General features: G+C 34.0%; 2 protein-coding genes across 3 annotated transcripts; one reads left to right on the top strand and one right to left on the bottom strand.

Annotated features, from left to right (window-relative positions):
• Window positions 1–71: 71 nt before the first annotated feature.
• Pgant7 (N-acetylgalactosaminyltransferase 7) lies at window positions 72–14,533 on the bottom strand. Of its 2 annotated transcripts, XM_072524086.1 has the most exons (8): window positions 13,937–14,532; window positions 12,358–12,684; window positions 9,095–9,409; window positions 8,768–9,001; window positions 8,423–8,585; window positions 8,092–8,334; window positions 4,426–4,539; window positions 72–1,352 (listed from the first exon to the last, which is right to left on the bottom strand). In XM_072524086.1, coding segments are annotated over exons 1-8 (1,728 nt in total). In that variant the 5' UTR covers window positions 14,268–14,532; the 3' UTR covers window positions 72–1,351. The 2 variants fall into 2 exon arrangements, with proteins under 2 accessions (XP_072380187.1, XP_072380186.1); XM_072524085.1 differs by lacking the exon at window positions 72–1,352 and having other exon boundaries at window positions 4,039–4,539; window positions 13,937–14,533.
• A 324-nt stretch (window positions 14,534–14,857) lies between these two features.
• On the top strand, window positions 14,858–15,961 carry Sf3a2 (splicing factor 3a subunit 2). Its single transcript, XM_072521566.1, has 2 exons — window positions 14,858–15,385; window positions 15,498–15,961. Exons 1-2 carry the CDS (start codon window positions 14,968–14,970, stop codon window positions 15,890–15,892), a joined length of 813 nt encoding a protein of 270 aa, XP_072377667.1. The 5' UTR covers window positions 14,858–14,967; the 3' UTR covers window positions 15,893–15,961.
• The last annotated feature ends 7,604 nt before the right edge of the window (window positions 15,962–23,565 follow it).

Below are 23,565 nucleotides of genomic sequence, written 5' to 3' on the forward strand. Positions count from 1 at the left end.
CCTACGTCTGTTTATTACCTCACTCCAAATTTCACTATTATAAGTATAACCGTTCAAAAGATACGAGGGGGGAACGGACTTTTGACTAGCACTGTATATTCCAGTTTTATAGGGCATTTACGCCTTAAAGTAGGAACTTTCAGGAAGAAAACAGGGAAGGAATGAGACTCCTTATCTAATCTTATCTCTAATCTGCTGATCTTGACCCTATTTATTCGTAAAATCAAATTTAAAGCCGCAGATCCCTTTTAGATTGTATATTTCTGCGTTTGAAATAATTATCTGGTTTGCATGTCGCTCGAACCATAAACTACTCACAAAAAGACAAAAACACAACAGCCAAAATAATGTTCAAGTATTTAACAGGGGAGGGACGCACTTATTTGTCTATTCCGATCGTCTAGGGAGAAAGAACCATACGAAGCAACAAATAAGCGGCCCCTTTTACAAGTGATTACGACCCGAAGGCTGTTTTTTGAATCTATGTTGAAAATATATTCGTTTACCAGGTTTGGACAGTGTTTTGTCTGTACGATCTGTATGTATAGCTCAACTCAACGTTTCGATACAATTATATGTAGCTTCTTCAGAGGTAAATCAAGTACTCAACGCACTCACATGCGAAAACCAAATGTCGAGCGGGATTTCCGCACTGTAAGTCAAATGTGAATCTGCTGAAACCACTTTTCAACGGTGCTGATGTAGGTGATCGGTCGGGTCATCAATCACTGTCGAGTCTGATCATCTGTTGGTATGTTTAGACTGACAATGGAGAGTTTGATTCCAAGTGGCGACAAGAAGTAGCGTTCCTCTGTTTATACTCTCTGGACGCCATCGTATTTCAATCGCCTTGCTATTTTTTCTGGAATAGGAATAGAGATTTTTAGAGAGTGGTGTGTTTATTCGAACAATACAGTCTGAACGATTTCTTGACAGTATTCTTTCACTGCAGAATGAGGAAAACACTATATACCTCAAGGAAATTTTCCTGAGAGGTCGGAAAGAAAGGTATCAGGTCCAGTTATAGTAGTTTTGCACCTCCGAATACGTCCAGTCCTGAAGTTACAGTAACCAACAACGTATTCCGCTTCAAAAGAAACTGTGTATAACCGTATTGAAACGTTGAGTTGTACTCACACACAAATCATTTAAATAAGACACTGTGAAGTCGAATAATTCATAATTATGTTGAAAATAACTCTACTATAGATATTTTAACGTCTGTTTTCGTAACTGTTAAGCTTGTTTTGTGTTTTAGTCTGAAAAAGAGAAGATTTGTTTGATTATTATATTATTTAACATTGTTTATACCTAACAAGAGTGTCAAGAGTAATTCTATTACGGATTTCGATCTGAAACAAAAATATTGTAAGAAATAAACATGTCATCAAACAACAGTTATAAATATATATTAAAAGAATAAAAATAATCACTAACTATCGTCTTTTGTTTAACAAATACCAGTTTAATTATAAAAAAATGTACAACCAAGTAAAACAGTCAAAAATTATCGAGAGAACAGTAATATATGAAGAAGACAGGAAAGATATACAATGCAACAGTTAGAACGTAGTGAAAAACTGGTTGTTTTTGATTATTATCAATCACATAGAGCAATACTTTTAATTCAGAGTCACAGTTCTTAGAAAAACACGTGTTGGCATTGCTCACAACTCTCATCGAGCATTTTCATGATATAAGCCAGAATTTTGTGCAGTCCTTTAATAGTAAGTTTTAGTTGTATTGTATATTAACCAAGTAAGCCCGTGTGTTGCAGTTGCTCATATTTGAAATACAGTAGACTCTCTCTATAACGAGAACTGAAATGGCAGACTAATTACCTCGTTATAAGCCGATCTCGTTATATCAAACAACAGTAATACTGTGCATATATACGAATATGTAGTTTTCTAACACATTAACTTCCTATCGTGAAGCCATTCGGAGCAATATAAGATGCTAAATTTTGTTTGAATGGCGTTTTTGAAAAAAAATTGTTTACTTTTATTATTAATAAAGACTAAACTGGCTTGGTCACCTACAAAGAATGCCAGATAATCGAGCTGTAAAAGTAGCCCAGAGATGGAAGCCCCAAGGAAACAGAACAAGAGAAAGGCCCCGTAAAAGATGGATAGATAGATGTGTTAGTTTCTTTCTTTTATTTCAAATACAGTCTACTTTCCTTATTTTTGTATTTCATAATATATATACTCTGAGGTCGGACACGAACCAGTAACATTGTTATAGATTGAACTTATTACACCCAGACTTCCTTTCTAATATCCTCAGATGTTGTATAGAGGCCATCGCATGTGCAGAAAGCAACACCGTTATGCCATTACACTGATAATCCTATAGAAAGATTCTCAAAAATATTAGAACAGAACAGAAACTACAGAAAACTGGACAATATTAACTGTCATAAACGTTTATACATTGAAATAAACTTAGGAAATGGGGAGAATACTAGACAGTATATTTTCTTCCTACGGACCTCAATTCAGTGAATTGTCTAGTTTACATTTTCCCAGTTTGCCCGCACCTAATTGTTCTGTTTCACCGTAAATAACAACCTTCGGTTCCATAATTTCCTCCCGCATTTCTTTTTATTGTAATTCCAAATAAGTCACCAGTTTTTCTGTATCTGCTACAATTCTGGCTGTGGGGAAATAAAAAATCGAGTGATTTTAACTCTCAGTTCGATATATCGACTATATGTCTGCTTTTTGCGATACCAAAAGACATTTGATGTAGAATATTGAAATATATGTGATTTGGCAAGAAAATCTCAAGGCTACAGTCATCGTACTTCCCTATTTGTATCAAACTGAAAGAAATTTACCATCACAGTCTTATTTTAATTCAACATTAGATATTTCTGCACATTTACTTACTAATATACATTGTTTTAAGGAAAAACTTACTTGTGGGGTTAAACTACCAACTTTCATATTTTGGATAACATTTAAATTGAGCATTTTCTTTTGACAAACACGTGCTTTTTTAATTACCTTGAATCTGGAAAAACAGCGAAGTTTTCGGATGAAACGGAGTTTGTGTGAAACGGTCCAAAATATTTTACCAAAATTGGAATTTTAATTAATATAACGTTTTCGACAAGCTTTCAAGGATATTGTGAATACATCCCACTATGATAAGTTGCTTTATACCGATATATCTCGAAACGCAGATGGAGTTGGCTGTTCTGTCACTACAGTTGATACAGTATTAGGCCAGTCTGAATATACAACAAATGTAGCGTGTTTTCAGGACAACTCTTCAGTATTTCAAAAGCTCTTGAGTTCCTTTTTGACAATCATCAAAGTGTAGCTCTGTGCACCGATTCCTTATCCGCAATTCATTCCTTGGAAAATATTTTCAATCAACATCATCCAGTGCAAAAAATACTAGTATCCATCCATGTCCACACTTCCCGAGGGACTTTAATAACAATGATATGGGTGCCATATGGACATCCAAGGAAATGTAAACGAACTTATAAAAAATAAATTTTTATTTTTTTCTCTTTTAATTATTTTTGCAGATTCTGAAGCTACGAGCTTAAGCCCAGATATACCTTAGATAAGACTCTTGAACAATCAGTATAAATACACAGAGCCTGGCCTGATAGTCCTGGTAGCTAAGAACAAACAAATGAATGGAAGACGAAGGCTGGATGAGTCGATAGTAAAAAGAGTTCCTGTTTTCTGTCTATAACACTTACAGGAAAGTTGAGCTGAGTGTTATCCCGTTCCTATCCTGTACCAACGGTTTATATATATCGTAAATATAATATTCGTTCGTATCTTGTCCCGGAATTAAAACCAGTTTGACTGACAACTACTGAGTTTCTTACTGAGACCTTTTTGGCCGAATAGATACAGCAAATAGTAAAGAACATTTGACCAAAAATGCTGTTTTAAATTTAAATTAACATAGAGATGAAACACGACTGAATTGTTAATAAACTACTAAAACTGTTCTCCAACTAAATAGAATTTGAGCGTTATTAAGAGACATTATAATGAACTTACACAGCGACCTAGAGAGAACAACGCAATAGGTAAACAACACTCACAAATAAAATATGTACATATCAAATAATGATTCGTGGTGACGACAATGACAATAACAATGACATTTTGGTAAAATATTTTGGAAAAACTTGGATAGAAAATTAGTACACACGTACCAAACACGTCGTGGAAGGCCATCAATTAGTTACGAATTCACATAATCATGTAAAATTTTTCATAACCTAGAAAATTTTTATCTTCTTTACGTAGGATTTTTTTTTTCGAGCGTAATACAAGATATTGCTTATTAAAAAATCAGTCACTTCACTTTGAAAATGAAAGTTTTAGGTCAAGTTTATAAAAACCCTACGTATAGGTATCCGTTATTGTTAAAGGTGTTTATTCGTACCATTTGGGTTTGATTTGCTTGAACAACCATTGTTGGTAAGCGTTGTTGATATCGCACGGCATCAGACTGAGGTGGGAATTTTGCGGATGTAGCGCCATGCATTTTTTGTGAACCCTAGAAACAAAGAACGTAACGTAATGTTAGAAAAATATAGAAAATTACTAAAAAATAGTTTAGTGCGCTAGTTAATATTTTTAGGGGATAAGTCACAATGTGATCTATAAGATCTATCGTGATCTCCTTTTCTTGCATTATCTGATAGTTTTCAGAGTACGTTGTTGCTTTCTTTTTCTTCTTCAAGTTACAGAGATTATCCTCATCTTGACCACTTTAACTTTTGGAGCAACTGCTTTAAGGAGCAGCTGCAACCATACCATTTTCTCAAAGTTAGTCACCTACTTTCCACACTCCTTCTGTACTGTATTTTGTCTTACATTACGAGCAGATTATCAGTTTTTTGTTTTATCTTTTCAACTTTTTCTTTTTTCGTCCACCGCAGTGTAGACGATATTGATACACGATTTAGCATACGAAATTAATTATTAATGTTACACTCTGGTAACCACTTCAGTAAAAAGCTATTGCTGCAGCATTTGCGATTCTGGATGAGTCGTACAGATGTTATAAAATTGGCGCCTAACGTGGGGCCAACAAGTTTCCATCATTATCCAATCCTTCCTGACGAATTTCCATTATTGTCCAATACTTCTTGACGAATTTTCCCGACTTTTCAGTCGCTGTTACCAGGGTTTTATTTGTAAAAACAATTTGTGTTGGAGTTTGCCATTACCAAGTTTGCTTAAAACTTTTCGCGTCTGAATTCTTACATGTTTTTAACACAGTGGATAAGAAATTTTAAAAAAATATGTACCAAATGGTTCCTTATTAGCTAAATTTAAATGCTGAACTTGCTTCATTTCCACTTATTATCGTTAAATTAAGATATCGCGCAACGCTTTAGCGTTGACTATAATTAAACCATAGTTGATTGTAATGAAAATTTCATTTTATATTTGTTTTGATCTTTCGATTTCCAATCTAGAGATCCTTTTTAAAGAATTTTAAAATAAAAATGATTAACCATCTGCTCATGGTTTATAATTGTTATGAAACTTTTTCAAGGAAATTGTCAGTATATAGGAGAAGTATAAAAAAAGAGTTGGTCATAGCCGCAAAGAAAAATAAATGGAGGAAGTTTGCTAGAAAACATGGAAAAACAGTAAAGAGAATCAGAAATTATTTTATGGCGTCCTAAAATCACTAAGAAAAGACGAAACACAACAAATATCATAAATGGTAAAGAAGACAAAACATTGAACACAGAAAAAAAACAAATAGTGAAGAGATAGTGCGAGTATTAGAGGACAAGAAGAGAGGTATGAAACGGAAGAAATTAGAGGAGAAAAGGATGAGGAACAAATAACCATCGAGTAACTAAAGGAAGTAATCACGGTGCTAAAAATGGGAAAGCACCAGGTAGCGATCAATTAACAGCAGAAATGGTAAAAACATGGGAGAAAAAGTAATAAAAATACGACTAAAGATATATAACATAACTTGGAAGGAAGAGCAGGTTCCAAAGGATTGGCAGATAGCATCGATAGTACCTATTTTTAAAAAAGGTGACAAAGACTGCAATAATTAGAGGAATTATAATTCTACTTTGCCTGAGGGTTATGAGCGCGACGATTGGGTGGATTGAGTAGCTCAAAAGCCGCGTTTATGCTCACAACCGTCCCAAGCCAACTAACACAGTGTATACAAGTACAAAGTCAATCAGTCTGGGTGACTCGTTAAGCCTCAAATATTATGTTATACAGACGACCCCGCATGAATCGTCGAGACAGAAGACGAGCTCCAAAGATTAACACACATCTTCAATACAACAGCCAAGAAATACAATATGATAATATCAAAAATGTGATAATTCAAACAATGTAGGAGGCTAATATTAAACAAGAAACAGGCTTTAAAGCCTATATAAAAGAAGGAAGAAGAATTATTATACTTCTAAGCATTGCAATGGCAAACGCACAGCTAAAAATTCAAATCGCATTAGAAGAATAATTACAAAGTGGATATAAGGATATAAGTGGAAAAATATAAAGAAGCACACAGGATTACATAGTTTCAGGTAAATACACTCGCGGTCATAAAATCCGGGTCATCTTGAAAATGTCAAGTTTCTTAAATATTTTTGCCTCTGGTGCAGTAATAACCTTTTTTATGGCTAATGTATTTTTTATTTGTCATCAATGTTTGTTTTGAAAGAAAAAAAAATGGTTTTTTATTGTTTTTATTGAAAAAAACAGGAAACAAATCAAATTGTTGATAAAACAGACATACGAAAAAAAAATGGAAAATACAGAACGTGTTAAAAAATCAGTGAAATTTCAATGACCAATATCGTGTATTTCCTCCCCTTGCTCTAATAACCTCTTGCAGACGACGGGGCATACTCTCAATTTTTCTCCGGATTACATGTTGTGGTATGTTATTCCACTCTCTCACTAACAGATCCTTAAGCTCCTGTGCGTTGTTAGGAGGAGGTGTATGGGTTTGAATACGTTTTTTCAAATCGTCCCAGAGATGTTCGATGGGATTCAGGTCCGGAGACCTAGCTGGCCAGGGTATCCTCGTAATTCCAACTTCGTCCAAGTATTACATACTGATCCTGGCAACGTGAGGTCGCACGTTGTCCTGCATAAAAACGGCGTTTTCTCCAAGTCCTGCCATGTTGGGCATAACATGTTCTTCCGGAATCTCCGTAATGTACCTTCGTGCAGTTAGGGACCCATTTTCCACCAAATGGCATTTTTGGAGCAATGCAAGCTTGTGAAAATCGTTCACCAGTTCTCCTCCAAACTCTTACAAGATAGTCAAGAAGAACTTCTGACTGTTGCAACACTAAAATTGCGATTTCGTACTTCCTCTAGACGATTTTGATGCATAACCGCAGTTGATGTCCGGTTTCGTAAAGCCTGAAACACAAGGAAACGGTCATCTAGTGCCTTGGTCATTATTCTTCGTCCAGAGCCAGGTCGCCTGGTTAGCAAACTTGCCTCCAGAAAGCGTTGAAGCACTCGTTGAACCGTAGAAAGGCTTATGCCAACAGTTCTTGCGACTTGTCGTTGAGTGTGACCGTCTTCCACAAGTGCAACAATTTGTGCCGTTTCAACAACAGTCAAAGGCATTTTGTCAAAAAATAAACACTAATAATGGCACTAATAAACACTAATGGTGGCAATAATAAACGTTTGTCCGTTGCATTTGAACAGAAAGTCGAAGTACAAACGAGACATTTAAAACAAGCGCAGTTACAGGTAGCGTTCATTTTGGGAAGTGTGCACTTTACCGCGAAATCGGCACTATTGGAATTCTTTGTTACAAAGGAAACCGTAACAATTCTCAGAAACATGCATTAGTTTGTATTTGTGTTATTATTATTTAAGATAAAGCTCGTTAAAAATGAAATATCGGTGATTTTCAAGGTGACCCGGATTTTATGATCGCGAGTGTAATAGAGAAATACTAACAAAAAGAAAATATATACATAGCATTTATAGATCTTATTATAAAGGTTTTTAATAAAGTATCAAAAGAACAGTTATGGACAATATTTTTTTACTTTTGTCTATGAGAGTATTAGATTTTACCCTTACTTACCTATGATACATCGTATGAGTATTCTCGTCGTATATCCACGGCCCGTCGACAGTTCCCAGTCGACAAACTGTCAATTTTACTCCTTGGCCGTCCGCCTCAACGCACCTCTCACCGACTCCAAGTTGACCTTTGGCGTTCAGTCTAATCAACTGGTTGTTACCGTAACCGTGGCAATGCTGTACGGCCATCAAAGACGGCGGCGCTTTTCCTAAAGTATCTAAACATTTTGAAGCTGCGACAGATCTAAAATGCCGGCAAACCAATGGAATTAAACCTTTCTCATACCTTATGGGTACCAAATAGCTTAATAGATGACAAAAAAAAGCGTTACCTTAACTCTCCAAAGTGTATATTAGGCGGTGGTACTGGATATTTGTCCAGCACATCATAGGCCACGTTTTCCATATACCACTGGAAGCTGTGGCAACCCAAACGATTTTTTAGTGCCAGTTGGTCATCGATGTTTCCCATGTCCAAATATTTTGCCATTGGCTCTGTTTGAAAAATAAAAAGATACATCTAAGTGTTACATTCAAATAAGAAAAAGAAAGGCAGTTGTGTAACAAAGTGAAATATTGAAAACTTGGGATATCAATTAATTCATTTTCGATGATAAATACTTGTCGACCTGTAATTTTTTGCTTTAATACAACAACATATCAAGAAGCGATCTTACCTCTTGTATAGAAATATTCTTTATAGTCTGAATCAAACCACGTCTCTATCACTCTCTTGTAATTGATCGTTATTAGAGGTCCCTTCTTTTTCTGTGCCAATTTTCCGAAATTATAAGGCATAAAACTTCGATAAACGTGACCTACTCTGGAACATGGAACCCATTCTATGCTACCTCCGCACTGCCAAATCTTAAAACTTAACTCAAAGTTTTCCCCGCCCCAAACCAACAGACCTATAAGAAGTACATAATCACTTAAGTATTCATCTTTCTTTTTGTTATATTACAGCTAAACTTGCAGCAATATAATAAAAATTAACGACCTACCTGAATCGTAAGCTCCCAATTCCAAAAAGTACTCTCTATTAATAGCGAATAATCCTCCCGCATGAGTAGGACTCTTGTACGGTTCGCTATTGTGCTTCCTCGTCTTCAATTCCCTATGAGGCACTTCGTTTTCTTTGTACAACATTCCCCATTCAAATATGCCCCTAAAATGTCGATCTTCTCCGTATACCGGACGGTATTCGAAGGTTTTGTGGTCGATGCCGTCTATAACGGGAACTGTCATCGTTTTGTGGTCTCTAAGTATGGGGGCAAGAAGTGGGGGTAGCCAGTTTGTGTTCACTTCACAGTGAGCATCTAACAAAACAAGAAAACTCATATTAATAACTTTTTTACACCATATCAGTTCCCATATTAATTAATATGGCATTTTTATTAATATTTAATAAAAACATTACACTTATGGTTTTTTATTTATTTTCAACAATAAGAAAAAATTCACTAAACCCTGGCTATGCATTCACTTATGTCTACATATGTTGATTTTTTTCATAATTACGTTAAATTCAGAGGTAGCTATGGAAAAATGAACAAAGCTTTTTGCCGTTTGTGGTCAATCTAACGTTGGACCAACTGATACGGGAAGGGGCTCGTAGGTCGATGATAAAGGATTATGATGAGGCTTGGAGCAATTATAGAAGCCATTGAAGAGACAGTCAATGAGGAAACTGATGTCAAAGCTGAGCTTAAGCTAAAGATGTACTAGATCAATTAAAATCCTTTGATTTTATTACGTGTTTGAAAATAATGCACCTAATTCTGCAAATGGTTGTCAAAGTTTGCAAATGACTTCAATCACCACACATAGATATTTCTGAAGCTATAGACTTAGCGCTTGGTTTGGAAGAATTAAGGATCGAACCATCTATATTTGATAATATTGATTCCAAAGTACAAGACACTTCTGGTAAGCTTCAAACTGACATTTCTACTCCAAGAAAATGAACAGTTTCTACTATATAGTTTAGACAATAATGCTGGAAATACTACAGTCAATGATGAAAAAGAAGTGAAACTCTTTGAATTTTATCCCCTTTTAGACTGAATAATTCAGTCATTAAATGATAAATTAGACCAACAAACCATGCTTCCACACACAATTTCCAAACATCTTCAAAACAAACTTGGAAAATACATATCTCAGAAAACCACTTTCTAAGATATAAAGTCATTCGTCTGTCTTGACCTCTTCTATCTTGTACTTATCTTGCAATATAACATGTATTAAACCATAGCCATGTTGATTTATCACTATGTAACGCAGATATTCTAACTTTTTTTTGACGTGACGTCTTAAATTAGGTTGTGGCTCGGAGTTATTCATGAAAAAGTGTAACGCCCGCTCACATCTGTTACAGTGAGTCACCGAACGAGAGAGAGGCCCGCCGGACCGGCGAATGCCTTGCGTCTCTCTCCCACTCAAACATGATCGGTCCGCTGCGCGCGCAGCACTAGAGAATTAGGCGCGTTGAATCGGTGCGTGCTTCCGTGCTTGTGTCTCTGTCTTTCTCGAGCGTTCTTCGCGTTCAAGACACATTACAGCAGAAACACTTCCTTTCATTTCATATTTCTCCTATCCTCAACAAAATCACTCAAATAGAAATTAGTTAAGTTTAAGTTTACATGTACAATGTTTTAGTAAACAAAATATATTTCTATAGTTAAAATTTGTGCAATTCTTATTTTCATTCAATTCCTTGTTCCTATTGTGCAATTTAATAATATTCATATCAATAAATATTCTACCGAGAAAAAGACGTTGTCACATAAAATTTTCGCCCGTAAAACCGACTTTACAGGCAACCGATTTTTTATTTTAAATTCTATTTAACTCACTTTTTGTTTGAAAATTTGCTGTTATCATCAATCAGAAAATCCTATAGAATTTAGTGAGTTTAAAAAGAAAGTGGCGATAATATTAACTTTTACCAAAGTTTATGGATCAAAATTGTCGAATATATAGCATATAGATTTATATCATAAGTAGCTGTTATAAGAAACACTTGCTTTGGCTATCATATTTTAATGGTAAGTATACTTTTTCCTTCATGGCTTTTAGTACTGAATCCGAATCTGTCATTTTTATAGGCACACATAATATATGGCTGTATCTTAAAAAATTTTATCATCTCTTGGCTTAATCCTCAATATACATCTCAATAATCTCCCAGATAAAATAAAAATTACTTACTTATATATAATCATAATTAAATATAATGGGTGGTATCTTATTATTATTTCCCAATATATAGTAATTGCTAAATGTTATAATACAAGTGGTATCTTTGATTAAATTAAATAATAATAATTGTGGGCATCAATAAAAAAATAATTTATCATAATATTCTGGTTATCAGAAAACAAACAAAATAAAATAAGAGTTTTTTTAAGAAGTAAAAACAAACTACACCATTATTGTACATAAAATGTAAAAACATATTGTCCAATAAAACAACAATATTTATTTATAACAAATACCATAGATAAAATGTATAATATGCAAATTAAAAATTGCAAACAATTGACAAATGAATACCAGCATACCTCCATAACTACTTTATCATACACATAAAGTTAAAAGTTTTTGTGAAACAAAATTACATACATAATTGTAGATAAGTAATATAAAGGCAGAATTGAATCAAATAAGTCTTATAGTATAAAAAGAGGGGAAATTATGCTAATTAAGAAGGCAAATATTTTAACATAATAAATTTGTAAAACTGCAACAAAAAGGCTGAAAAAATAAGCAGATTCTGTATTCAGATATAGTTAACGATAACAAAGGGAGTTATGCTTTGATTGACAATCCATATGAAGAAAAAACTTAATAAAGATGTATCAAACAAAGAGGTAAAATGCCCTAATTTAATCGTTTTTGCGTATTAGTCTACTGCTGTCTCTTCCCTTGGTCTGTATTCAGTTTTTCATCAATATTCTCAAAACAGCTCATCTGATATGTTCTTCTTTTTCTCTTGTACTACCATGGTTGCCATTTTATTATCTAGAATGATGTAAAGAATCTTGGAAGTAGATTGTGGACCAAATTGTCCAAAACTTTGAAAGGAGCATAAAAAAGACTCCATAAATTGTTACAGTGATTATAAATCACAGAAAACTGTCAATATTTATTGAGAATAATGTAAAACAGTATGCCATTTGTAAGAAATGTAAAAAGCTAAGTGGTTGTCGTCACCAAACTTTGTTTATATAAAAAAACATTCTTTTTACAACAAATCACTTACCTAGAAAAACAATAACTTCTCCTCTGGCCTCTTGTGCTCCTCTAGACCTAGTTCTAATCAAACCTTCCCTTTGGCTATTCCTAATAAGTCTAATTTTCCCTTTAAATTCATTAATATTGCTTTCGAGTTTTGATTTCAAATTTTCTTTATCACTAAAGTCGTCTACCAACAAAATTTCCTTCAGAGCATTCGGAGGAGATCGGTTTATTACAGAATGAACGGTTCTCATCAGTACTGATAAACCTTCATTGTGGAAAACTATGATTACACTAGTGCTTGGCAGTTCTTCAGGGTAGTCCCAATGTTTGCATTCCTCTAGTCTGGTATCTTAAATACCATAAAGATATAAATAAATTATCCCAAAAATTTAAACTATATTCTCAGTATTTCATGGATTACATAAAAAATTCTATATAGAAATAAAAATAAATAAAGAAATACATAAACCCTATTCATTCTACAAATTCCCAATCGTCAATATAACCACGTGTAAGCCAAACAGGGTTGTACTGATGTGCGACCTATGTATCATATGATTTTTAAAAATATTTACTTTTGAAACTGTTAGTGTAAGAATTTCTTGAAATTTAATCATTATATCACAATTAAACTAAACTCTAAAAAATAACACGACCAGTAAATAACTTAACAATAACTATAACATAAATATAACACAATATATTAACTTAACAATCAACACGATACAATTAGAATTTAAAATGATCACAAGTTGGGATCTGTAACATGAGAATCTGTCTCGCTTACGGTAATAAATTATATTTTATAGCCTCTTGACGAATGAGACGGCGAATATCAACAAGTGCTCATGTTTACTGATGGGAATTTGGTAAACGAATAAACTTTAGACACATTTTTTAAATACTAAAATAATGGTTTAATCATATAAAAGAGAACTTTTTATTAATAATTAAAATATCGAAAAGCTTTTCTTGTAGATTTGATTCCAAAAATTCCACATGTTTCTTCATTGAGATTAATACTTATGTCAGTATTTTTCTTATTTTAATAGTAAATAAGTACCACACAATTAGTTTTTTGAATGTCTAAGAACAACTTATTGGTGTTGAATCAGCTGTTTAAATTTAAAAGTGGCCAGTGGATTTTCTCTTGATAGAACATTAATGAAACATTGATACAAAAAAGACAAAAAACTTCATCAGAACAATACTTCTGGAAAAAGGACAAAGAACTTTAGCAGAACACTACTTCTGGTATAGCACAATTAAATTAATCTATTCTGCTCATTAAATTCATAGTAAGACTCATAACAAGATATAAGAACATAAAACATTTAAAATTAAGATACTATATACAAAAAATAGGTGTGTGTTTTGTTTCCTCGCAATTAGGTATATAATCCGAAGAAATTAATTTTGTAAAGAATGGACAGAAATTTCTTAAAGCTCTCATAAGCAAAACAATAGCAGCCCATAGCAGTTTCAATTCTCAAGCTAAATGTCAATTACATATTTATGTAAATTAGGTAATTATCTTAAGAAACTAGTAATTTCAAGGTCATATTATACAAATTAAGATAAAGTTAAAGTAGTATACTTACCCAATATAGAACGATCCAGTGATATTTCATCTGAGCAAGCAACATTCATTCCATACTCAGATTCTGACTGATCTGCATCATTCTGCTGCTCTTCTTGTAGATGATGGGGTTGACCATTCTCTCCAGGTCCTTCTCGCTCTTCGACATTCTTAGGTTCAAAATTTCCTAGGCCTGTAATTAATTTAGGAAGTTTCGCCTGTGATAATCTTTGTGCAATAGGGCTGCTGGCATCATATGGATCCTTTTGGTATGAATTTAATAAATATAATATTGACAATACGAGGATACCAAAAATAATAGTCCTAGATTTCCTTCCGCAAGGCAAACTCATTTTTATTACCTACTTATGTACTAGAAATAATTTTTTTCATTGAAAATTTGAGTAACTTGAAAGGATGACTGTCTTCAACCCTGAGTAAACTTACTAAAATATATTATCTAGCAAATATACAACCATATCTCAAAGGAAGTTACACTCCTAAAATATTAAAAAACCAATATTTGTATAAAAAATTTGCTCTTCAAGCTACTTATTCTAACTGACAACTCAACAAGACAACACGTAAACAACACCGGTACGTTCACGACGTCCACATTTCCATTTGTCATGAACTGTCAAATATTTAGGTTTCGCCAGGTAGTTGGATAAACAAATTCACGTAGCCGGCATTTCGACCTCTAAAATAGTAGCAGAGAATAAAACCATATGTAATATAAGTTGCCTATACAGTAGACTTAAATTTGATTATATTGTTTGAGAGTACTTTTTGAACAATAATAATTTTTTTAATAAATGGTCCATTGTTACTTAAATATTTTAAAACAGTAAAATTAAAACAAAATATATTTTTTTGCAAGAGGCAGTGATAAATTTTTGTACCAAATTTGACAAACTTTGACAATTGACAGCAAATTGTAGGGTTGACGTTTGACGTTGATTTGATATTCTAAAATGCTTGTGTTAGCTGTTAGGCTTGATTTTTAGAATTTATTTTTAATTGATGTGAATAAAGATTTAATAAAAGTGAATAATGGATTTCCAAAACAGACCTGGAGGAAAGACCGGTGGAGGCGGTGTCGCCTCTTGGTCAGAAACTAACAGGGATCGCAGAGAAAGGCTTCGACAACTTGCTTTAGAAACTATAGATTTACAAAAGGATCCCTATTTTATGAAAAACCATTTGGGATCATACGAATGTAAACTCTGTTTGACATTGCACAACAACGAAGGAAGTTACTTGGCCCACACTCAGGGTAAAAAACATCAGGCTAATTTAGCTAGGAGAGCAGCCAAAGAGGCTAAAGATGCACCTACACTTTTGCAACCAGAGAAACCCAGAGTAGAACCTAAGAAGTTTGTGAAGATTGGTCGACCTGGTTATAGGGTAACGAAGCAAAGGGATGCTGAAAGTGGACAACAGAGTCTTTTGTTCCAGATTGATTATCCAGGTAAAATCAATTATATAGTGTTCATATTATATGCAAGGAGTTAGTTGTTCATTTTAATAAATACAAAAATACTAACATTCGATTTAGAAGTAAAACTTACTTTTTATTTCAGAAATAAGTGATATGATTCTACCTCGTCACCGTTTTATGTCAGCTTATGAACAAAAAATCGAACCCCCAGATCGTAAATGGCAGTATCTCCTATTTGCAGCAGAACCTTATGAAACAATTGCCTTCAAAGTGCCAAGCAGAGAAGTAGAGAAAACTGACAGCAAATTTTGGACTCATTGGAACAAGGATACTAAGCAATTTTTCCTACAATTTGCATTTAAAAATGACAATAAGAGAACTGTTAATACAGTGGTCCAAAGACATACAATTGTTGGTGCAGCACCACCACCTCCAATGCTGCCAGTGCCACCACCACCAAGACCACCAATGTTTAATCCTATTCCTCCACCACCGCCAATAATGAGAACTGTATTACCAGTGCCTCCTCCACATTAATTATGTTAAATCTGTAATGGTCAGAATGATTTTATAATCTTGAATAATATAAGAATAAATTTAAATTAATTAATTAATTTTATTTGGTTATGTTGCTATTGTCTATGACCTGTTACTTGTTCCCAGTAATTAGCATCCTATAGAGCTATATGCAGTGCTACATCAATAAATATAATAAACTGAAGAATTATTTGTATAATTCTTCTTGTCATAATATCTTAATCACTGTAAAATCTTGCTTTAAACATATTTAAGTGACTCCTATTCAATGATTAAAATTATTTGTTTTACTGAAGAAAATTACTGAATTTTTAAATATATAAAGTTATATTAGGTGTTAGTTTGTTAAAGGCTTTTATAGCTATATGATAAGTGCTTTCTTGAAAAAAGGCAATTATATGGTGTGGAATTTTAATAGTCCCTACGATAGTAATCATACTAATAATACAGGAACCATATTGGGGAGGTACAGTCTGCTACAGAGGAGTAGAGTTGGGAAGAATTATTAGTACATCAATCTTTAATATGCATAGCAATGCAGAGACTGTATTCTCTAACTGCTGCATGTTAAAGCCAGACACAACTGATGTATCATCGGCAAATTGAATAACTTGTTTATTTGAATTATTAGTAACAGCCAGAAGATTGCTTACATACAGAAGAGATATAAGAGGCAGCTTTAATATCGATTTGTGCAGAACACCTTTACATCTGCCTGTGTGAAATATACACAGACTTGTCGATTGCCCAATTAGGATCTTATAAAACTTAATAGCTTTCCTCTTATACCAAAATCCTCCAGATTTTCTCAAAGTGGTTTGTAGTTGACGATTTCCAATTCAGTTTTTAATTGCAATACAATCCAGAAGTCAGTTTTTTCGAAAAACTGCATACTATTGATTTGAAAATAACGTTTCTTTACAAATGAAATAGGATCAGGTGGGGCATGTGCGTTATAAGCCTGAATATGTATTAGCCTATTAAATAGAAGAAATCTGAAATAAGAATATTCTACCTACAAGTATACTGAGCTACTTGACAAACAGTGGAGCTGACCGACTTACCAGCTGATCATCGAAAACTTTTTTACCGGGTGATTATTTGTAATTTTGATGTGCATAGTTGTACTCAGTGGTTTTGTCGTGACAAATTAAGCTGATGTTTTGGTTGTTTTAAATAAAATAATCGGTAAGTATACACTATTAAATACTTAGAATCTAATGGAATAGTTAGTTTTTTGGTATAACCAGGGAAAAATTTAATAATCGCTTATTTTAATTTGCTTTCTTATTTAAAGCTTATGGGGTAAGAGCGTAGTTGTATACGAGGGAAAGTGTGTAGTAGTACGCACTTGCCCCACAGTGTAATTTTGGCGGTAAAATGTGTTTTATTTTTAGGTTAGACCAAATAAGTATTATGGTTCGAAAATATATTCGAAAATCTGAAAGAGGCAAGAATTATTCCAAGGAAACTCTTCTTCAGACTTCAGACTATAGAGGATGTTGAAAGTGGAAGGTACTCTGCATATGCGCTAAATTACACAAAATTCGTCTGAATATTCTACTCGATCACATTAGGAGAGGTAAGAAGTCAGCGTCATATGGCCGTGCTACGGCACTTTCTACAGAGGATGAAAATAAATTAGTTCATTGTTTAACTACTATGGAAAAGTATGGGTTCGGTCTCGCACGAATGGAAGTAATGCATTTAGTGGGCAAATACGTTAAAGCGAATCAACTAAATACTCCGTTTCAAAATGGAATTCCTGGAAAAGACTGGCTTTTTTCCTTTATGTAGGAAAAAAGGTGCCAAGGCGACTAGGACGACAAGCACTTCCGGCAGAGAAAATACATCAGTGCTTTTTGGATACAATGCGAAAGATGATAAAGTCCCTCCTTTGATTATCCTCCGAAATTACCTATGCTGCCTCACCCAATCGATGGATGTAAACCGACATCTTTGAAAACTATTTTAAAAACAGTTTTTTAAAAGCCATAGGTTCTGAACCGCCAGTACTTTTGTTTTTTGATGGGCATGTAGGTCATGTTAGTATAAACCTTATCCAAATGGCAATTGATACTCAAGTGAAGATTATAAAACTACCGCTGCATAGCAGCCACATTCTCCAGCCACTTGATTTGACGGTAATGAAAGCAGTTAAAGATATCAATGGTATCATGGCAAAAATTGCATATTGGTGAAAAACTACCAAAAGCTAAATTTTCTGTACTCTTGGGAAAAATATGGACTAGTTTTCCAGGCGAAATTATTTCAAAGGTTTCAGAAAAACAGGAAGCCCCTTTAACGACAGAGTAGTCCCCGAGGAAAAATTTGATTTAGATGCGTTTCAGAGATGGAAAGATCAGTTAAAAGTCTCAAACACTCCAGCTAAGTCAAACGAGACTGCTTTTACCTCTACATTAAGCGCTGCCTCTCTTGGAGCCCCAAATGAAATTAGAGATAATTTTTTAATTGTTTTTTTTATGGATGACTGTTTTTTATTGAATATTTAACTTTAATCTGCTATTTTTAGATGATATAATAAAGGAAATTTCCAAAATTGAAGTGAATATTCAAGCCCCATCAACAAGTATGTCCGCTACTAAATTGGAGTGTTTAGTATAGAAATCTACATAACTTGCAGGTGGTATGTAAAGTTTACCGAAAATTATAAACTTAGAACCAAGCTTTAAGGAGCTAAAAGAGTATCTAATAGCTTAAATGTTGAAGATTATAATTGAAGCTGAAGAGATTCTAAAGACTGAAGAGATTTCAGACAAATTATCTCTAATCACTTCTAGTTTACTGTATTGACTGTGTCATTAAGAGATCCCGCCTCTTTAACTTGCTTTTAAGCTTTGTTTTCGTACTTCTTTTTCAACATCTCCGTAACGACCTTTATGTACTGCTTGTATTATTTCGTCCATTATTATATTAAAGTGCAAAATAACCATATATTATATTATATGCAAAAATAACCATACACTACAGGAAAGTAAACAAGAACAAAATTGAACAGGAGAAGGTAGCAGATTCCACAAAGATAAGATATAATATTGATAGTCTCAAACAAGAATCAGTACAATTCCTCTACAAACTTAGACTAGCCTCAAAACTAACTCACTTAACTCGAAGAGAAACAGCCGAAAAAGAATATCAAGATATAAAAAATTGCATTCATCAAGCGGCCAAAGAGGCATTGGGGTACGAAGAAGCTGACAAAAGAAAAAATCCTGAGTGGTGGAACGAAGAAGTAGGAAAATTAATTAAAGACAAAAAAAAGCTTATCAAACATGGCTATCCACGAAAGACTCAGAAGACCGCAGAATTTACAGCAGACTCAACAGGGAAGCAAAGAAGGAAGTCACTAAAAGAAAAAACGAAATGTGGGAAGAGAAATGCGAAGAGATGGACCGATGCTTAGGAGGAACCAAAGTGACACAAGCTTGGAAATTCATAAAAAGTATTAGAAAAGAAAGAAAAGATGAGGGAAATATAAACCTGATTCAAAATAAAAAGTGGGAAAAATATTACGAAACGCTATTAACAGAAAGTAGGCACGAATTTATGGAAAGACCTGACCATATCTCAATGACAGAAAACTCAGAGGTGCATAAGATAAACAAAGAAAAACTGAAAAAAGAATTGAAACAAATGAAAAATGGAAAAACACCCGGGCCTGGAGACATTCCCATCGAGTTGGTGAAACATGGACCGGATGCTCTTTTGGAAAGCTTAGTGAATATTTTTAATAAATGCTTAATTGAAGGCCAAACGATTCCAGACGATTGGAATTTGGCCCACATTAGCCCCATTTATAAAAAGGGAGACAGAAAAGAATGCGGAAATTATAGAGGCATTAGCGTAACTAGCTCGCTGGGAAGGTTATATGGTCGTATATTGAAAAGAAGAATAGAAGAGGAGTATAAAGAAATTGAAGAACAAAGCGGCTTCAGAGCAGGAAGATCGTGCATGGACAACACATTTACCCTTCAACAAGTAATTGAAAAACGAACAGCTCGAAACCTCCCTACGCATCTGGTATTTATAGATCTGGAGAAGGCTTATGATACAGTTCCTTTAAAACTCTTATTTAGTGTCTTGACGAAAACGGACCTTAGTAAAACATATCTAAAAGCAATACTGAACATCTATAAATGTCCTCAAAGCACTGTAAAAACAGGAAATACTTTCTCAAGGGTATTTACAGTAACGAAAGGCTTGAGACAAGGATGTTGTCTTTCCCCCACCCTATTCAAAATATATATCCAAGAAGCACTGCACCAGTGGAGACAAAAATGTGCGGGAATGGGGTTGAAGCTTAACAACCATTATCTGACAACGCTGTTCTTTGCAGATGATCAAGTACTAATTGCAAGCTGTGAAGAAGATGCAGATTATATGCTTAGAAAGCTCAAAGATGAATACGAAAAATGGGGGATGAGTATGAATATGTCTAAAACAGAATATATGCGAATAGGCAGTGAAGACGAAGACCCGGATTTGGAAATTAGACAAATGAAAAGGTGCTACGAATACAAATATTTGGGAAGTATTATCTGCAGTAAAGGAACAACGGAACGAGATATAGACTATAGAGTGCAACAAGGCAGGAAGAGTGTTCAAATTCTGAATTCGATACTTTGGTCCAACAAAGCTACTATGAGAACTAAAATGACTATCTACAAAGTAATTGTAGAGCCCATTCTTACATATGGAGCAGAATGTTGGCAAATGACAGTAAAAGGAAAGAAAAAAGTTGACACGGTTGAAATGGACTACTTAAGAAAAGCTTGCCGTATATCAAGAGTAGAACGTATACCTAATTCTGAAATTAGAAGAAAAACAGATAGAGTACATACAACTTCTGAAAGAATAGAAACTAGACAGTTAATATGGTATGGACACGTACAGAGGATGGACGACAACAGATGGCCAAAAAGAGCTATGGAATACAATCCAAGTAATAGAAGGAAACGAGGAAGACCAGCCAAGTCTTGGATAGAAGGTGTTATGGAAACCATGAAAGACAGAGCCATTGATGAAGACACCTGGAGAGATAGAAAAAGATGGCGATCGAAATGCGGGAAGCGGCAGAAGCTGTAGGATCCCCGCTTATATATATATATATATATATATATATATATATATATATATATATATATATATATATATATATATATATATATATATATATATATATATTATATTAAAGAGAAGTGGGTTTAACGAGTCACCCTGACTCCGCTCTGTACTCGTATACACTGTGTTAGTTGTTTTTCATTTATCTTTGCCTGTATTCGATTATGGAAGTAGATGTTTTCGTTGGTTTGTATACTATTGATTGGTATGTTTCTTATATACAGTAGATGTAAGACGTCTTCAACTTGGATGCGATTGAAAGCCTTGGTCAGATCTATAAAACATAGATATGCTGGTTTATTGTACTCGATGGCCTTTTCTGTGATTTGCCTTAGTATAAATACGGCGTCTACGCAGAATCTTCCGGAACTGAATCATTGTTGCTCATCTGATAAAGTTGTTAGTTTATTGATTTTATTAGTTAGGTTTTTTTGTGGTAAGCTTAAGTGCGGTGTTTAGTAGATTTATACCTCCCTAATTGTTGGGGTCTTCTTTATCCCCTTTCTTGAATATTGGTATCATTATGCTGTTTCTCTATGCGTCTGGTATCTTGCAATGCAATATTAGTTTTTGTATAAGTTTTGTCATCTCTAGGGTTACACTTTCTCCTCCGTGCTTTAGAAGCTCGTTGGTTATTCCGTCTGGTCCTGGTGACTTTCTATTTTTGAATGAATTCATGTATATCTCTACTTTCTGAATATATCATACATCATTTACATATATGTTATATTTAATTTGGAACGACACAAATACGTTTTGGGTAATTCCGCGCAATCGAAGTGGGGAAATTTTACGCATCGCGGATTTACCCCACTTGAAATGTACAGTAGTATTTTAAATTTCAGATGCCAAGAACTTACCATACAAGAAGCAATAAAATCAGCTATGAAAAATGTTAATTAACAGCTGCAATAGAAGCTGTGCGATCTGGACGAAAAATAAGGAAAGAGATAGAATGAAAATGACAGACCCAAAAATAAAGCAAAGTTGGGCCGAAAGCCTGTATTTTCTTAAAAACAGGAAGCAAAATTGACGGAGTACATTTTAAAATTAACCAAAATTTTTTTTTGTTAATTAATTTTGGGTGTTACCAAAAAACCGGTACTTTTGATTTTAGACAATTATTTCGGCCATATACGATTGGTATTACATAATTTGTGAAAAAACAATTTCATTGTGTTACTGTCTATAACTCCCAATACTTCCCATATGGTGCAGCCCTTAGGTTTTACATTTTATGCTCCCCTCAACAAGCCTATAAGAAACAGTGTGACATATACATGAGAGCACATCTGCTTGAAAAAATAACTCAATGTAAATTAGTTAAATATTTAACTTGGCTTATTTAAACGTGGCGACAATTTATAAAGCCGTATGTGATTTTAAAGTTGCAGGCATTTTTATATTGGATACAGATAAATGCCATGATGAATTAGGTAAATCAGATGAGGAATTTGCTCCAGTTACATCATAGAAGCATGTTTAACCACATATAATCGTTAAAGAAGGTAAAGATATCAGTGGGTTTCCAGCGGATCCCGGTCCATCTCATATTCATTCTCAATAATCATTATCGAATGGTTATCCCAGTCATTTCCCAAAAATCCTAGACACTCTCATATTTGTTCAGCATCAGTTCTCAATAATGCTGAGTCGATCTTAGCTGAATACTCCTTTAACTCCTAGTAAACATCTTGCGTCTGAATGTTCGTCTACAACTTTTGATATCTTAATTGAAGAAATTGATCTTCTCCTCTTCCTCTTCACAAACTTACAAACAACCACGAAATTTAATTAACATAAAATTCCTACATTCTGAGATATCATTATTAACTAAAATGAAAAAACAATTGAAGGACGTTGTAGAAAGAGGCGGAAGAGAATTATAGCTAAACAAAATAAAAAGTGCGGCATCAGTGCAAAGATAAAATCCAAAAATGTTTTAAAAAATGAAAATATAAAAAGTACTGGAACCCCAAAAACCAAAATAACTCATAAAGAAAAGTCACATGTACGAAAAGTAAAATTTAATTCAATTGTATGGAAAACATTTGTGCTATATGCCGGAAACTATGGTACTGATGCACGTTGTGTTCTGAAAAGACACATGCCGACTACTCGGACTGTGGCGCACCCAGGGGGGGTTTTGGGGGTTAAACCCCCCCCCCCCAGGACATATGAAGTAAACAATATATAAAGAATAGTAGGAAAATGTAACTTGTATTTCACACATAATAGAAAAAATCCAAAACGCTGATTGAATAATTAAATTAGTACTTTAAATATGTAGAACAAAATAATTATTGCATTACTGTGTAAATACACAATAATTAATACACAATAATTAATAATATTTTTCATTATATTTAGATATCGATACCTAATATTAGGCTTATGAGAAAGTAGACAGAACGAGTCTGTTGCGAGTAGCATGCGCCTACAGGACTGTATCTGCGGCGGCCTTGTGGACTATCACGGGTTGTGTTCCTCTGCATGTGTTAGCAATAGAAAAGAGACATCTCTATGGGAGA

Source organism: Diabrotica undecimpunctata, chromosome 2, assembly GCF_040954645.1.
Source record: "Diabrotica undecimpunctata isolate CICGRU chromosome 2, icDiaUnde3, whole genome shotgun sequence".
NCBI lineage: Eukaryota > Metazoa > Arthropoda > Insecta > Coleoptera > Chrysomelidae > Diabrotica > Diabrotica undecimpunctata.

Bases quoted from the DNA above. Each gene is read 5' to 3' on its own strand.
- Pgant7 (XM_072524085.1), bottom strand. From the start codon at position 14,267: ATGAGTTTGCCTTGCGGAAGGAAATCTAGGACTATTATTTTTGGTATC. The intron at 12,685-13,936 runs GTAAGTATACTA...ATGGTATTTAAG, and splicing joins ACTGGATCGTTCTATATTGG to ATACCAGACTAGAGGAATGC. The intron at 9,410-12,357 runs GTAAGTGATTTG...TTGTTTTGTTAG, and splicing joins AGAAGTTATTGTTTTTCTAG to ATGCTCACTGTGAAGTGAAC.
- Sf3a2 (XM_072521566.1), top strand. From the start codon at position 14,968: ATGGATTTCCAAAACAGACCTGGAGGAAAGACCGGTGGAGGCGGTGTC. The intron at 15,386-15,497 runs GTAAAATCAATT...TTTTTATTTCAG, and splicing joins GTTCCAGATTGATTATCCAG to AAATAAGTGATATGATTCTA.